Source organism: Rana temporaria, chromosome 12, assembly GCF_905171775.1.
Source record: "Rana temporaria chromosome 12, aRanTem1.1, whole genome shotgun sequence".
NCBI classification, from domain to species: domain Eukaryota; kingdom Metazoa; phylum Chordata; class Amphibia; order Anura; family Ranidae; genus Rana; species Rana temporaria.
This window is the reverse complement of record NC_053500.1, coordinates 119184154-119201847: the sequence shown is the minus strand read 5'-3', so window position 1 is coordinate 119201847 and position 17694 is coordinate 119184154. Positions and strand designations below refer to the sequence as shown.

Sequence of the window (17694 nt, the reverse complement as noted above, 5' to 3'; positions counted from 1 at the left end):
AGTTACGGCGATCCACGAAGCTTTTTCCCGTCGTTACGTCGTCGCGAGTGTTAGATTTCCGTCGCAAAGATAGGGCACCTTTAACATGGTGTAAAAGTACTCCACCATGTTAAAGTATGCCTGTCTTTCCCGCGTCGCTTTTGAATTTTTTTTTAATCTTTTATTTTTCCCGGCGTAAATCTTTTTTCACGTCGCGATTCACAAAACGTCGGCGCGTCGTAATTTCGCGCAAAGCACGTCGGGAAATTTGCGACGGGAGCATGCGCAGTACGTCCGGCGCGGGAGCGCGCCTAATTTAAATGGTACCCGCCCCATTTAAATTGGACCGCCTTGCGCCGGACCTGTTTACGATACACCGCCGCAAATTTCCAGGTAAGTGCTTTGTGGATCGGGCACTAAATCGGAAAAATTGCGGCGTGTAACGTAAACCGGTTACGTAAACTTGCGCCCGCTGTACGTGAATCTGTCCCCTAGTTCTTAATGACATTGTGTCACGGTCTGGGGTCAAGCTCAGAGGCCAATTGCTATAGCAGTGACAGAACAGGTATACAGGCAGTAGAGTAGTCCAGGAACAGGCCGAGGGTCAAACACAGGTGGTTGCAGATTGGGATCAGGCAATAGAGAAGTCAAAGAACAGGCCGAGGGTCAAACACAGGTGGTTGCAGATTGGGATCAAGCAATAGAGAAGTCCAGGAACAGGCCGAGGCTCAAACACAGGTGGTTGCAGATACAATGGCAGCAGAGCAGACAAATCGCAAGGCACTGGCTGGGAAGGCACAATAACCTGGCAAAGAGGAAGTGCAGAGACAAGGCCTCTATAGGAAGTCCGTGGGAGGAGCAAGGGGTTCAAGGTTCAAGACAATCAAGACACAAGGCAGGAATGTTCAATGGATCAGATGGGTTTGTCCAGCAGATCAGACAGGGAGCTGTCCAGCATCCCAGATAGCTCAGTGAGAAGGTTCACTGCCAGACACAGATGAGGTCCCAGGTTCAAGTCCAGGTCCTGACAGTACTCCCCTCCTCTCAGGATGTCCTCCGGACGTCCTAGGACTTGGCTTGTGAGAAAACCTCTGGTGGAATACTCTTGCTAATCTAGGGAGTGAACCTTATTATTGCTTCAGAAGTTCCTGCCCGGGAGATTCTCCTCGCTTGCAAGGCTTTTTCAAACATCTCCAGCTCCTGCTTACGGATAAGGGTGCCATTCGAGGCATACATACAGTCAGGTGGTAGAACTTCTTTGGCAGGACAGGAATTAGTGATGAAACCAGACTTTACTGAAGTGGTGGCGGTATCAGGAACAGGCGTTTTCTTAAGAAGTAGCGAAGGTGTTTCTGGAGCAGGAGGTGGTTCTTTGGTAGGACAGGGTGATGTTACTGTATTTACCACTGTGGAGTGTGGGATGACTACTGGAACTGATCTGTTGTCAGGAAGATGCATAGTTGCCTTTTGACCAGATGGTAGGGGTATCACAGGGGTATTGGTTGCAGGTTCAAGAGGGGCACTGGTATCGTTGACCACCGTAGTCTGGGAACCCACTTGTGCCATTGAACATGGACAGGCCTTAAAGCAACCTTGGCAGTTCACAGGCTGACAGCAGGGATAGCATGATGAGTCCCAATAGTACACACTTGAAGAACCTTTGGTCGAGGTGTGCGAGTTGGGCAGAGGGAGATAAGGTGACCTCTTTCTCCACAATAGAAACAAAGGCCATAGCCTCTCCTCCGCTCTCTTTCACCTTTAGACAGCTTGGTCTGGATGACCCCGATCTCCATTGGTTCCACATCTTCCAGGATAGGTGTGTGTATATCCACAGGAATGCCAAGGCTTTGTGGTGTTAGGGCTTCACGGCTTGGCACATACTGGGATGGCTCGGAGTCGTATCTGTACAGGGTATTCCTGTCCCTGGGTTCCCGTAGGCCACATGAGCTAGGAGCAGACTTGGGAACCCTGGTTTTCTTGGCAACTATACAGTGAGAGTCCAGAGCTAACATAAATGCTTCCCAGCTGTCCAAGACTGGACTCTTTTCCGGTAATACCTGATGAGACCATGTTTTGATTGATCCAGTGAGCAGGTTAATAGTAGCGCGAACCTTTATATAATCGGTGGCATAGGTCCTAGGCTTAAGAGCAAACAACAGCTCGCAATCCACCTTGAAGCACAAGAATGATGCACGGCTACCATCAAACCTCTCTAGCATCACCACAAATGGCTCAGGGCATGCTGGTTCCAGGGCTGGGCCTACTGTACCTTTCAGTAACAGCACTTCTTGCTGGAGCTCCAAAAGTTGCTGCCTGAGAGGAGCCACAGCCTTTGCTATAGCGGCCTCCATGTTTTAGGCCAGGTTATTCTGTCACGGTCTGGGGTCAAGCTCAGAGGCCAATTGCTATAGCAGTGACAGAACAGGTATACAGGCAGTAGAGTAGTCCAGGAACAGGCCGAGGGTCAAACACAGGTGGTTGCAGATTGGGATCAGGCAATAGAGAAGTCAAAGAACAGGCCGAGGGTCAAACACAGGTGGTTGCAGATTGGGATCAAGCAATAGAGAAGTCCAGGAACAGGCCGAGGCTCAAACACAGGTGGTTGCAGATACAATGGCAGCAGAGCAGACAAATCGCAAGGCACTGGCTGGGAAGGCACAATAACCTGGCAAAGAGGAAGTGCAGAGACAAGGCCTCTATAGGAAGTCCGTGGGAGGAGCAAGGGGTTCAAGGTTCAAGACAATCAAGACACAAGGCAGGAATGTTCAATGGATCAGATGGGTTTGTCCAGCAGATCAGACAGGGAGCTGTCCAGCATCCCAGATAGCTCAGTGAGAAGGTTCACTGCCAGACACAGATGAGGTCCCAGGTTCAAGTCCAGGTCCTGACACATTGGCTGTATGTTTGGGGTCATTGTCCTGCTGCATTATAAATTTGGGGCCAATCACACTCCTCCCTGATGGTATGGAATTATGGATAATTATCTGCTTGTATTTCGCAGCATTGATCCTTGCCAAATCTAAAACTTGGGGCTGTTTTTAGAAATTCAACCCCAAACTTGCAAGGAACCCCCACAATGCTTTACCGTTGTCTGCACACACTCATTAATGTACCGCTCTTTGGTCAGTTTGGCTACAGTCCTTCTGTATTCTGTGTAAACAAACTGCCTCCTGCTAAAGCCAAATGGTTAAAATTTTGACTCATCAGTCCAGAGTGCCTGCTGTTATTTTTATGCACACCAGGTATGTTTTTGTGACTTTCATTTGCTGCATTACGTTTTCTTGGCCGACCATTTGATATCTCAATGTTGCCCGTTTCTTTATGTTTCTTCAAAAGAGCTTAAACAGCACATCTTGAAACCCCAGTCTGCTTTGAAACCTTTGCCTGGAAGAGACCTGCTGATGCAGAGTAGCTACTCTACCTTGTGTCTTTTTTCTGTGCTCAGTTTAGCCATGGTGTATGATCTGTGACATGAAAGTGTCTTCCACAACCTCACCTTAGCAACAGCGTTTGGCTGTTCCTCACCCAGTTTTTAGCCACCTACACAGCTGTTTCTGTTTCCCTTAAAGACAAAACAGAGAAGAATGTGCTTCTAAGTGCAGTAATAAAATACTTTATTGACAAGGAAGGGTTAAAAACACTTACAAGATAGAAGTGAAAAACAGGCATATCAATGAATCCATAACGCCCTGCAGGATGTCTCCTGGGAGTAAAGACAACTGCAGGTGGAAGTAGTGGAGTTTTTTTATTTTATGTTGCCCTAGGCAAGACTAAAATGGAGCAACACCCCCCCACCATCTAAATTTGTTCCACCCCTTCCTGTTTAAGATCCACCCCTTCATCTGTAAACACCACTCCATCCTCTTTAGGCTCCACCTCTTCCTATTAAAGCTCCACCTCTTCAGAGGTGGGGGAGAGAGGGGGGGTGATGGGAGAGATTGAGAGGGGGAAGGGGTGGGGTGAGAAGGAGAGAGCGGGTGAGAGGAAAAAAAACTACACCGGACTCTCACCTTCCTGCAGACCGCCGGCTCCATTTTACCAGCTGTGTGTAGCGAGGCTGCCAAGACAGCAGTCTGTGGCCACCCCTAGGTGTCACCCCTCTAACAAATGTTACCCAGGTGCCGTTCGCACCCCTGCACCGATGTCACTGCTTGTAGTATCCCTTCTACCTGGGACAGCACCACCCCCCTGAAAAATGTCGCCCAATGAAAACGCCTTGTTTGCCTCACAGTAGATAAGACATGTTTCGGAGCATACCCAGTCGCTCCTTCTTCAACAAAAAAAAGTGTCCGTACAAGCACTTCCTCAAAACGTTCTTCTCTGCTTTGTCTTTCCTATAGAGTGTGGTTCCCTCTTCTGAAGTGCTGCTGTGGTGCATTAATCACGTTTCAAGAGCCAGTCATGTAATGTTTGTTAAAGTCTCCTTGTTTACAGCGTGCCCTATTCTCCAAACTCTGTTTGGTATAATTGGTTAATCATACACCTGACTCTAATCCTACAAAATCCCTGACTTTGTGCAAGTGTACAAAGTGTGCAAGTGTAATAATTGATGTTGGTTTGAAGCCAAAGGGTAGTCACACCAAATATTGATTTGATTTACATTTTTCTTCTGTTCACTTGATTGATATAAAAATAAACAGTTAAAATATATGTTTTTGAAAGCATTATTACTTATTACTTTACAACATTTCTTCACACCTGCCTAAAACTTTTTCCACTGTACAATACAATATATATACAGTTGTGTTCAAAATTATTCAACCCCCCAATGCTGTAAAGGGTTTTAGGGAATTTAGTGTACATTTGTAATTGTATTCAGAATGAAATCCTACAAGGACTTCTTAAAGAACCATATGCAACTAAAATGACATCAATTGGTTTTGTAATACAGTAGTAAATGTTTCTTTTGTGAATTCTTCATTTACACAATTATTCAACCCCTTAAAGACTACCACTCTGAAGAACAGAGGTTCATTGAAGTGCTTTTCAATCAGGTATTGAAAACACCTGTGGATGTCAGGGAGCAGCAATAAAGCCTAATAAGCACCAATCAGGCAGCTTTAAAATGACTGTGATACTCAGCTTCTTCTAGACATTTACTGGTGTGGTTACAAACATGGTGAAGTCAAGAGAATGGTCCGGGAAGACAAGAGAAGAGGCGATTACTCTTCACAGGAAGGGCAATGGCTATAAGAAGATTGCAAAGATGTTAAACATACCAAGAGACACCATAGGAAGCATCATTCGCAAATTCAAGGCAAAGGGCACTGTTGAAACGCTACCTGGTCGTGGCAGAAAGAAGATGCTGACTTTGACTGCTGTGCGCTACCTGAAGCGTAGAGTGGAGAAAAGTCCCTGTGTGACTGCTGAGGAACTGAGAAAAGATTTGTCAGATGTGGGTACTGAAGTTTCTGCTCAGACAATATGGCGCACACTGTGTAATGAAGGCCTCCATGCCAGAACTCCCAGGCGCACCCCCTTGCTGTCTCCAAAGAATAAGAAGAGTCGACTGCAGTATGCCAAAAGTCATGTGGACAAACCACAGAAGTTTTGGGATTGTGTTCTCTGGACTGATGAAACAAAATTAGAAGTGTTTGGGCCCATGGATCAACGCTATGTTTGGAGGAGGAAGAACAAGGCCTATGATGAAAAGAACACATTGCCTACTGTGAAGCATGGCGGGGGTCAATCATGCTTTGGGGCTGTTTTGCTTCTGCAGGTACAGGGAAGCTTCAGCGTGTGCAAGGTACCATGAATTCTCTTCAGTACCAGGAGATATTGGATGACAATGTGATGCAGTCCGTCACAAACCTGAGGCTTGGGATACGTTGGACCTTTCAACAGGACAATGATCCCAAGCATACCTCCAAGTCCACTACAGCATGGTTGCAGATTAAAGGCTGGAACATTTTGGAGTGGCCATCGCAGTCACCAGACTTAAATCCGATTGAGAACCTCTGGTGGGACTTAAAGAAAGCAGTTGCAGTGCGGAAGCCTAAGAATGTGACTGAACTGGAGGCTTTTGCCCATGACGAATGGGCGAAGATACCCGTAGATCGCTGCAAGACACTTGTGTCAAGCTATGCTTCACGTTTAAAAGCTGTTATAACTGTAAAAGGATGTTGTACTAAGTACTAAGATTGAATGTCACTTGGGGGTTGAATAAAACTGATAATGATGTGAGCACAGAAAAGACATTTGTGGTTATTTCATTATAAATGTTATGTTATATTTGTCTGACCTACACGTGCCTCTTTGATTTAATTGTAAGCAGGATGACTGAATGATCAAAATCAATGTCAAACTGGCCAAAACAATCAATTTCAGTGGGGGTTGAATAATTTTGAATACAACTGTATATATATATATATATATATATATATATATATATATATATATACAGGGCATTTTTTCAGGGGCAACTTGGTGGAACTCAGTTCCACCACCTCTGGCTCAGACCCTTTGGTGCCTTTTCACCACAATCACTTGTAAACACAGAAGTCTCTGCACTCTGTATGTAATGCAATCCTGGTATTTAATGCCCCTTTAAGACCCTCATACTGTTTTAGTGAAATTTGACTGACCACACCCACTATTTGATGTTATTTGGAGGGTGTGTGTAGGGGGAGGGGTTTTGTGGGGGCGTGGTTAAGTTCCAGCACCTATTGCTTGAGAAAAAAAGCCCTGTATATATATATATATATATATATATATACACAAGGGGTTACAGCACAGAAAGTATAAACTTAATTTATTGCTGTTAAGAACATATAAAAATCTGAATATTCATAGTCTGGTCACACTTTAGGCGTTATCTGGTTGTGCATTCTTTGCACTTTCTAGTCTTGTCATTTCTATACCATCTACATTGTAGTTATCATGCCAGATTGTTACTGACCTACAATGGATATTGGTGGAAGGAGCTCAGAAAGTCGAACAGCACTTTCAGCATTGATCCTCTCCGTTTTCTCTTCCATAACAATGTGGGAATAGACCAGAGCCATGAACCAGGCAAGAAGAATGATGGTTATGCTATTCATGTCTGAGGAGGAAATGAAAAACCTTATTAAACCATGCATATTATGCGTTACAAAGCAGTTCTTACTAACTGGACTAGGCAATAAATAAGCTAACAAATCACTGTTCTGAATTTATATATATATATATATATATATATATATATATATATATATATATATATATATATATTTATATATATATACACACAATAAAAATCCTAGGCCTCCTTCCACTATTTCAGTGCTATGGAGATATCAGGTTACATAAAATATAGAACTTCAAGAATTGTAACAATTGCATATACACATTACAGAAATAAATGTGTCAGCTGCCGCTTAAATGTAAAAGCATAACTATATCAGTAAAATTGTAATAAAAAAGGTACAAAAGTCCAGCTCAGGTGCCTATTATCGTTACAGCAGCGCTACTGTCATACTCAATTATGACCAGCTATCATGTGTTTATTAGCACATGAGGAACATAAAGTTGACAGATGGTCAGAAAAGTCCAAGATAACCCACAGATGGTGATCTTATTTTGGAAAATAAATGTGCACCCCTTTGAGGTTTACACTCACCAGAGAGGTGAACACATCGGGCATTGATATGTTAGCCACGACTGTCCTAAGTATCATGGAAGGTGTCACAGCATATCCTGGGGTCTCCACTGGTACTCAAGCAGAAAGAAGGCTCATATAGTGTAATTCCGCCCGCAGACCCCCACAACCACTGTGCAAGAGTTGTGGGGATGAGGCCCTTGTCCCCATCAACATGGGGACAAGGGGCTTTGGGGGCGACCTTAAAGCATCCTTCCCATGTTGAGGTCTTGTTGCCTGGTACAGTTCAGGAGGGGGGGGGGGCGCTCTCTCCTCCCTCCTCTTTTCCTGCAGCCTGCCAGGTTGCGTGCTCGGATAAGGGTCTGGTATGGATTTTGGGGGGACCCCTATGCCATTTTGAAAAAAAATTGGCGCAGGGTTCCCCTTAATATCCATACCAGACCTGAAGGGGTCCCTAAGCATTTTTTTTTATTTTGGTGCTGGGTTCCCCTTAATATTCATACCAGACCCAAAGTCTGCTAATGGGCTGAGGGGGGGAGGGGGTCATGCCATTTTTTTCAATGACTTCGATGAGGATGTTCAGCTCATCCCTATAAAGGACTGCACCTCCTGCAAAACCATCCTGCAAGTTACTTTTGTTCGCTCTACACCTAGCATAGTCATCATTAATGCAGTTTGGCAGTATAGTCTCCTGTATTCGGTAAATCCAGTTTTTATCGCTGCCCACTGCTGTACTTTAGGTGACCTTGCTATTATTTATGCTAGATGCCAAGTGTCATCTTATGCCTAGTCCTTATTACTAATAAAACATTTTTGCTAAATTGTGTTATTGCTTTTGTTAATCGATTTTCATGCTTGCCTTTTTACCTACGATATCAGGTGGTCATATATTAAGTTTGCCTTTACTTACTGTTTCTGTGCCTGTTTTCTTGGACACGGTAGTATTATTATTGGTTACTAGATATTACTTTTCAGTAATTTTCTGTGGTATTGTACGCTTTGTACACTCAACCTAGTGTGTCAGAGGGGCTGAAGTTCTTATGAAGGTTGACGCAAAGAACAGAAGTACCATCTTAACCAGTAGCTCCTATAGAGGTAGCGCTACATGTTTGAGTTACCTCTCCCTTTTAATGATGATCAAGACAATCAGAAATAACAGATCTTTTTAATATGGACATAGACAACAATAAAAACCTAAAAGATAATCTAAATCCTTCACCACTCTATCCAAACCCCAAAAATGGTTTCAGTTATACTTTTTAAATGGACCTGGACCAGTTTCGGCTGGAGTTCAAGATTTTTTGGGGGGGCGCAAACCATCAAAAAAACAAACAAACATCAATTGCAGCCTCACTGTGTCCATCAATTGTTGCCACTGTGCCATCAATTGTCGCCACTGTGCCATCAAACGCAGCCACTGAGCCATCAATTGTCGCCACTGTGCCATAAAACGCAGCCACTGTGCCAATGTTGAAATACATTGTTCATGTATTTTGTGCAACAATTACATCAACCAGTAGATGGAAGTCTTCATAAGTATACAGCTGCATCTATGGTATGCTCTATTGTATTTTACCTGAATAATAAAGCTCCTGTTACCTGTCTGCAGTTAAGCAGCAAAGCAGAGGTAGACTGTGCACTCTCTGTCAGTTCTGAAGGGTAATATACAGAATTCCTAACATGTACACACTGCTCTGCAAGTAGGATAGCATCACCACTGCTCCCTAGATTCCTTACTGAACACTGTGCTCCTTAGGCTTTGGGGCATCCAGGGGCCATGACAGCGTCCCCAGGCAGAGAACACCCAGAGCTGCAACTGCCCTAGAACATTTTCCCCTATAGTGAGTCCCACACAGCCGCCTCTTACACTGAGCAGGATTTGTTTTGTTAAATATAGTCTGGGCATCGCTCAACACCCCCCCCCCCACACAATATCACAACCTCCCACCACCAGAGCTAGTAGCTGCTGAATGTGTCTGCAATTGTGGAAAAAATGCAGGTCACATGACTGTTGATGTGTGGGACTGCTCATGGGTTTATTTTCATGGAATAACAACCTGCCAGCAGTTTCTGAGCAGCAAAGCGTAAAGCCTCGGGTTTCCCGGCTGACTTTTTACTGCCGGAAAACCCGAGGGGAAAACCGAGAACCCGCTCGGTAAATTTTTCCCCCTACACACGACTGGGTTTCCCAACAAGAAAACTGCCATGAGAGCTTTGGTCAGGAATCCCAGCTGTGTGTATGCTCCATCGCATCAGAAAACTGCAGGGTTAAAAACTGTCGGGAATCTTTTTTTCCCAGCAGTTTTCCTGTCAGGAGCATACACACATTTACCGGCCAAAAGCTCTCATGGCAGTTTTCCCCAACAGGTACGAGGCTTTAGTCCCCAAAACCTATTTGTAGTCACCTAGGGGGAGGCTATTCTCTTTGCAATTTGAAAGAATAAGGGAAAGAAAAAAAAACGCAGAAAAGAGGGAAGGGGGTAGAGAGGGGGGTGGTTCGGACTCAAAGGCCCCAAAGGGAACGATCAAACAAGGCCTGAACAGGATGGTTGGAGTGAAGGGAACTCATAAGAGGTCCATGGTTCCCAGATCTTGAGAAATTTGGCATGCTGGATATTCTTTCATGAAGCATCATTGCAGTCAAGAGCATCTTCACCCCCTGGAAGGCAACGCTTTGGGTATTCCATGCATGGGCTATGGCCCGTTTCGATAAAGAGATATGTGGCCAATTTCTGCTGTGATGCGTCTAGGCCAGGGATTGAGCAAATAAATAGAGCAGGCCTTGCGTCCCTACAGATCGTTATATAGAAAAGGGTCTGGAGTAGGCCGAAAACTCTAGACCAGAACCCCACTAGTCTTGAGCAGGATCACCAGATATGCAGGGTGGCTTATTTCCATTCAAGCCCAATCATAACAAAGTCCATTCATTAGATTCTGAGCCAGAAAAAGTAATAAAAACCCACTCCAATGCATTTCACTGATCTCTACAGGTTTTTGCCAAATATCAGCAAATTTCCCTTGTGCCTATTAAATACTACTGCTAAGGGCTGGCTTGTGTGTTTTTTTCTTCTTTTATTTATTTATTTATTTGAGCCGGTTCACACTGGGGCGACTTGGGATCCGACTTGAAGTCGCCTCAAGTCGTCCCAAGTCGCGCTGTCGAGAAAAACAATGCAAGTGAATGGGAGTGGTGTTAATACACACGACTCGAGTCGCTCCGACTTCAAAAGAAGTTCCTGTACTACTTCAATCCGACTTGTAGGCGATTTGTACCCATTGATTTCAATGGAAGTGGCCTCCAAGTCTGATCCAAGTCTGATCACTGTCTTAACTGAAGCGACTTTCCAGGAAGATAACATACATTTCTCAGGCAAACCTCTCCCTCCCCCTCCCTCCCCTAGAGCTGATTGTTGTTTGATTGGCCACTGGAAAGTCTCCTGTCCTGGAGACGACTTCAAGTCGTGTTGTAAATCGCCCCAGATCGCCCTGTGGTTCATGCTCAAGTCGTGTCGGAGTCACCTCTGAAAGTCGTGCTGGAAGTCGTGTCGCCCTAGTGTGAATCGACTCTGATTCCCATTCAGCAATATCAAACCCACTGAATTCTCATTATAAGGAGGGAATCACCCCTTGAATTTTAAGCAATGGGCCTCTATTTGTCCTGATGACCATTGTGACCAGGAGGGAAAGAGATGTGGGATTTAAAACTTTACAGTCTGGCTCACAAGTTGAAAGCAATGGAGACACAGACAATAAAAAATGGCTTTAGATATTCTTTAATATTAGAAAAAATTATCCCATTGGTTATAAAAATCCATTCTATATACCCTAAATAGAAATTGTGATGGTATTGGATCATGATAGTGATAGAACATATTGCATAATAACAAAAATACTTAAAGCTGAACTGGATTATCTTCAGGATCACGCAGTGACCTATTTGTGTCTCACGAACATTTTATGTGTCACAAGCAATCAACCATATCTAAGACATGAGGGCATTTTCCTTTTTCAGTAAAAACTGATGACCGCAAACCGCATGTTGTATTGATAAAAACGATATCTACAAACCATAAAATGTATCAAATCTATGTGCTCATTACTGTCAGGTTTTATTTCATACAGACATTCTATGTTTTAGTTTAGAGCTTTGAACTTAATATTATAAAGTAGCAAAACCAAACTGGATTTTTACATCTTTTTTAATGGTTTGTAAAAAATGTGCACTGTGATATCACGGGGAGTTTAAGAATGGGTTCACACTGGTACGACACGACAGTCGTACTACTTACCGGTATATAGGCATGGAGCGTGGTCACCAGGTGATGTCATCCGGTGACCCCGCCCCTTATGACATCACCGCCCCATCATGGCCTGGTGCCTTTGTCCTCGTACACACGATACAATTGTTGGCAGGAGATTGTCTGTTGACAGACTGTTGTTCTAAAATCTTACCGTTAGTATGCTCCTTTTAAAAAATGTTGTCCAACTTTCGGCCAACAAATGTTGGATGACATGCTAGTAATTTTCAGCAGACAACGCTTTTTTGTTAGATTTTCTGATGGTCAGTACACAAATCTGTCATACAAAAGTCGAAAGTACAAACACGCATACTCAGAATCAATGCTCACCAAACACAAAATTAGAAGAAGGGGCCCAAAGGGTGACACTCAAGAGCTGAAATTCATCGTAGTACGTCACTACTTTCGTGTTTTTGGCACAAAAATTGGGTACCGTTAGTATGCACGACAAGATCCTGACACATGCCCTTTTGACAAAAATCAGACACTCGGTTGGCCAACAATCGTATCGTGTGTACGAGGCTTTACTCAATGGTGTAGCGCTTTTAAGTCCACAACAGTCAGAGACTATAATAAGGCTTACCTATAGGTATGCACTGAGCCCGTGCTGTGAATGTCATCGCAGCTCCGGCCAATCACAGAGATGCATACTAGCTCATTATGCCTTTTTCTTGTGTTTTTTTTTTGTGGGGGGGGGGGGGGATTTTTTGGCATTGTAATTATTTTAATAATAAAAAAATAATAATCTAAGTACCTTTTTCCTATTCGATATATAGCTGTCACATGACCCAGCTTTTCCCTATCTTGTCTGCAGGGAAACATAAGCAGGAGGAGCTTCTAGTCCTCTGCTGCGGGTCACATGTTCAAAATAAATAAAAAAACAACAACTAGGGACTCCTCCTACATGACCAAATCCAGTGCATTGTTGATGAAAGTAAATGCCACAATTGTTAAAAATAAAAATTAAAATTAAAAATATATTACCTTGAAAATGTATAATAAAGTATTTCATGATAGCATAAGTCTTCTATTAGTCTTCCCACCTCATCATCTTCATCTTTACACAAAGGATTACTCTGAATAGTCCTAGATGCTTGCTGACTTGCTGAACTGTTAATAGGCCAGGAGCCTGCAAGTACCCCTTCTTGCGGCCTAGTAGTTTAGCAGCGTCACTTTGTCGGTGGACTACTGATCCCAGCTAGCCACATCGATTTTACACAAAACCCCACAGTCTCTCCTCTGTCCTTGTACCCAGCTCCCCTGGCATGCCTCCTCCAGGTATCCACTGCGTCTCACTCACCGACCTTCTCCTGCCCTAAGTCCATGTTGAAGAACCTAACTGGACAACCTCTGTTCCAGGACACCTCTTCCATGACCGTGTAAGGACGAGGCTCCCTCCCAGCTCCCAGGCTCCTCTGCTGAGGCGCGCACCCCCCTAGATGGGAATGGGCCTCCTACTGTGATTTAGCGCTTCATTCTTCACGTTTCCCAGCTGACAACTCTCCTCCAGTGGGCTGGACCTGAGCTTAAGTAGTAGGCCTGCCCCCTGCCAATTCCAGTTGGGGATTGGTCAGGGCTCCTCACATGAGCTCTCTGTCTCTCCAGTCCTCTGCCCTGCCCCTCTTCCAGAACATTCTCCCTGGAAGCAGGGGAGGCGCCAAAGAACTGAAGCACAGGTGGTTACACCCACTGCTACACTAACCACTCCCTGCCCCCAGTTCAAAACAAGCAGACATAGCCTGAAGCATGGGCCTGCCTAAATTTACCTGCCTGGCAGCTACCACACAAAAGTCCCCACCTCTAGCACCTACCTATGGTAGAGGGTGCTACACACCTCATTGCAGGTTTTGACCTTCCATAATAGAGGGTCCACCTGTTGTGGTAAGGATACATCCTAATTTCAGTGTTGGTGACGTTACATGGTGGAGGATTCATTTGGATTGTTCATATACAAGCACTTGATTCACTACTACACACTGATTGCCCTTTATAATTAAATATTTGTCACGTGGACTGTTTTCAACCCAGTTTGGACTTATTTTGTAATTTTAGAATTATGCAACTTTTTCTGTTTCATTGTTGTTTGTTGTGTCATATCTCACATTTTATTGTTGATGCTTTTTTCTAGTTCATATACACAATTGCAGTATTGTTTTGTTGGTTTTCCTTTTTTTGGACTCAATGTGTAGACAAATCCCTGATTCCAAACATCTGTTATCCTAACTGTTTAGGGTGGTGTTAAGCACGTACTCATCGACTGTTCCTTAATACATTAGAGAATGGGAGAAGAAGCTTGGACTAGACTCAGATTCAATGGATTATTAAATTGGCCCATTAGTTCCCGCACTCAGGAATCTTCCAATAAATTCCTCACCAGGTGGTATAGGACCCCATCCCACTTAACCCAGATGTTCCCTAATGTTAGCAATCATTGCTGGAGGGGCTGTCAAATATGACCGTTACCTCTGACACATATATATGCCCACTGTCCTTACATGCATTTTCTTTGATATGTGACAATAAGTCCTGAGGAAGCGACAAGCGAAACGTAGACTTACATTGTCTTATATGTATCATTAGGGAATTATATCAAATTGTGCGACTCCTATGAAGAATCAAATCTGTATGTTTTTAATATGGAATTTTGTTATTTTTTATAATATGTATTAAAATTGATATTTTTTTAAAGTATGGTGAATTCCTTTTGGTACCTTTAAAGTCTGCCCACAACAGTCCTACATTTATAATTTATAGTTTATCTGGATGTGGTACCCCCTTGGCCGTCTCTCTCTCTCTCTTATATAGAGATACCAGATGATTGACCATATCCCCTTTTTTTTAATTTACGGTAGCCGGTGAATGTTTTTTACGGTGAATGTTTAGCATTTTGACAGATTTCCACTTATTGGAATTTACAATACCTGGGCGATAGTTAATAGGTAATGCCTTTCTCATTTCTTTTTCCTTTCTCTTTTTTATCTATCCCTTTTACTCTCCCCAGTGGCGTCGCTAGGGGGGGTGTGGTCCGCACCCGGGTGTCACCTGCCACAAGGGTGACACCATTCCGAGGGTGACAAAAGCCCTGTCCATTTGGCAGTTTTTTTCTTCAGTCGGAACACACCTCCAGTGCCGCGGCCGTGTCTGGCATGTGTTCTCCTCCTCCTCTCTGTCTCTAAATCCTGCACTGCTACCCAAGCCTGTCATGATCTTCTCTCCACCCGGGTGGCACAGCTTCACACTGTCCTCTCCTCTTTAGCTGCCGCCTGGGTGTTCTGTGTACTGGAGCCATCCGAGCTAGTGCGTTAACAGGCAGGGGGTGTCAGCTTGCAACTGGGGGGATGCCCTCCGCCACCCGAGGTAAGGTGATATTTGTTCAGCTCTGCTATCCTTATCTGATAGGACAGGAGACCTGACTTCTCTTGACCATAGTTAAGTAACAGGTATTGTCCCTTGCCCCAGACTGGAACTGGACAGCGAAAGGTGAAGTAGCAAATTTATGAGCTCATCTCTCTGTCATTCTGACTTCTTCTCCTATCAGCATACACCATAATAGCGCATGAGCATTGCAGCATAACTGATTGGCTAACAGTGGATTTCAGGAGGCTAATTTCAAGTCAGATTTGAAATGAACTTACACTGCTTGCATTTCCGTTACTCAGAGGTGTGGCGGGGAGCACAGGTTTTTTGTGCAGTTTTGTATGACCTGTTTAGGGCAGCCTATTCATTTCAGTGAGCTGCCCTACATGTGAAAATAACGCAAAAGAATGGAAGTGTTCCTTCTTTTATAAAAAATCCACTGCACCAAAACACATGATACTTTTTTTTAGCAAGATGCAGCAGGATTTATTGGGGGTGTCATTAAGAATTATTGGCACCACTGTGCACTTGCCAACATGATGCATGTTTTGCTGCATCCATTGACACAGACAGCAGGACTTGGCCCCACCCCTGGTGTCATGGATATGCAGTAATGTCTGGCAGCTTACCTTCCTCTCCATGTGTTCACCTTAGAGGCCAGACACTCTCACCTGGCTGCTTTTATCATCTCTCCTCCCTGTATGGTTCCACCCCAGGCCATATCAGGAACACTATATTAACCAGTGCACTGCAGGTCTGCCTTGCTGATCAACGTTGTTTATTAAGCATTGTGTTTCTGCTTGCCATGTGCTACATTTATCTCTGTGTACTGATCTTGGCTTGTCCCTGACTATTCCTGTTTACTTGTGACCCTGACAATTGGTCTGTCCTTTGTTTAATCCATGTCTGCTTGTCGCCTTGGCTTACCCCTCACTATCTCTTGTATCCTGAGTGGCTGCTTCCCCTCTCTCCTCTATGCCCTACGGAGTGTGAGCTGGGAGACTCTGGGGGCCACCACCTGGATTCAGTTGCAGCTAAGGTCATCCTCACCACTAGAGGCTCTGGTGAATGGCAACTTCATCATTAAAACGACGTTGCCCACACACCATCGTTTTTAAAAAATGCTCTAGCAAAGCGCGGTGACGTACAACACGTACGACGGCACTATAAAGGGGAAGTTCCATGCGGATGATGCCACCCTTGGGACTGCTTTAGCTGATTCCGTGTTAGTAAAAGACGATTCGCGCTTTTCTGTCTGTTACAGCGTGATGAATGTGCTTACTCCATTACGATTGGTAGTTTTACCAGAACGACCACACACGATCATTTTTTACAACCCAAAAAACTACATTGTTTAAAACGTTGTTTAAAAATGCAGCGTGTTCGGAAAAAAAAATTCATTTTTCAGAACCCAAAAAATTACATTTTTTAAAAACGACGTATTTTCCATGCCGAAAAATGATCGTGTGTACGCGGCATTAGACTACGCGCCCTGGGGAAACTTGGGCTCAAGCTTCCCGTGGGATCCCTGTTTGTCCTTCAGTGGACCTGCCGCGCATATCAACTCTGTGTTCCATCCAGTAGTCTGCCATAGGGTTCACTACCTTGCGGTGCACTCCTGACACCAACGGGGTATATCTGTCATCTGGCCACAGATGACCTGACACCCGGCTCACCGTGTCACTGGATTTGATTAACAGCAGCGGAAGCCAATGGCTGCTGCTGCTATCAATCTTTTCAGTACCAGCGGCTGGAGCTGCTGGGCTCCTTCTCGTCACTGGAAAGATCGGGTTCAGGTAAGTTAAAAGGGGGGCTCTGGGGGGCTGCTGCACTACAGAAGGTTTTTCACCTTAATGCATAGAATGAAAAACCTTGAGGGTTTACAATCCCTTTTTTTATAACAAACATGTTATACATACCTGCTCTGTGCAGGTTTTGCACAGAGCAGCTCTGATCCTCTTCTTTTCGGGTCCCCCATCAGCGCTCCTGGCTTTTCCCCCTCTAGCAGTCCCCCCTAGAGAAAGCCACTTGCCCTGGGGGCACTGCTGCATTCTCGCTCCCAGGCCACTTCTCTGTGCATCCACAAGATGCCGCCCTCCCCTTTCTACTTATTGGCTCACTGGCTATGATTGACAGCAGTGGGAGTCGAAGGGCTCCCACTGCTGGCTAAGCCAATGAGGAGTGAGAGTCCTGGGACAGCTGAGGGTGTCATGAACATTGCTGGATCTGGGAGCAGGGCTGTCTTAACCACTTCCTTACTGGGCACATATACCCCTTCCTGACCAGGTGAAATTTCAGCTTGTGGCACTGCGTCACTTTAACTGACAATTGTGCGGTCGTGCGACGTGGCTCCCAAACAAAATTGACGTCCTTTTTTCCCCACAAATAGAGCTTTCTTTTGGTGGTATTTGATTGCCTCTGTGGTTTTTATTTTTTGCGCTATAAACAAAAAAAGAGCGACAATTTTGAAAAAAAAACAATATT

General features: G+C 44.4%; 1 protein-coding gene across 2 annotated transcripts in view; it reads right to left on the bottom strand.

Annotated features, from left to right (window-relative positions):
* The window catches only part of LOC120918686 (agouti-signaling protein-like), a 70683-nt gene that overhangs the window by 14069 nt on the left and 38920 nt on the right, over window positions 1-17694 (bottom strand). For both annotated transcript variants that reach the window (XM_040330377.1, XM_040330378.1), the window contains exon 2: window positions 6878-7021. In XM_040330377.1, the coding sequence (XP_040186311.1) occupies window positions 6878-7021 (144 nt within the window). The remainder of the gene's footprint in view (window positions 1-6877; window positions 7022-17694) is intronic.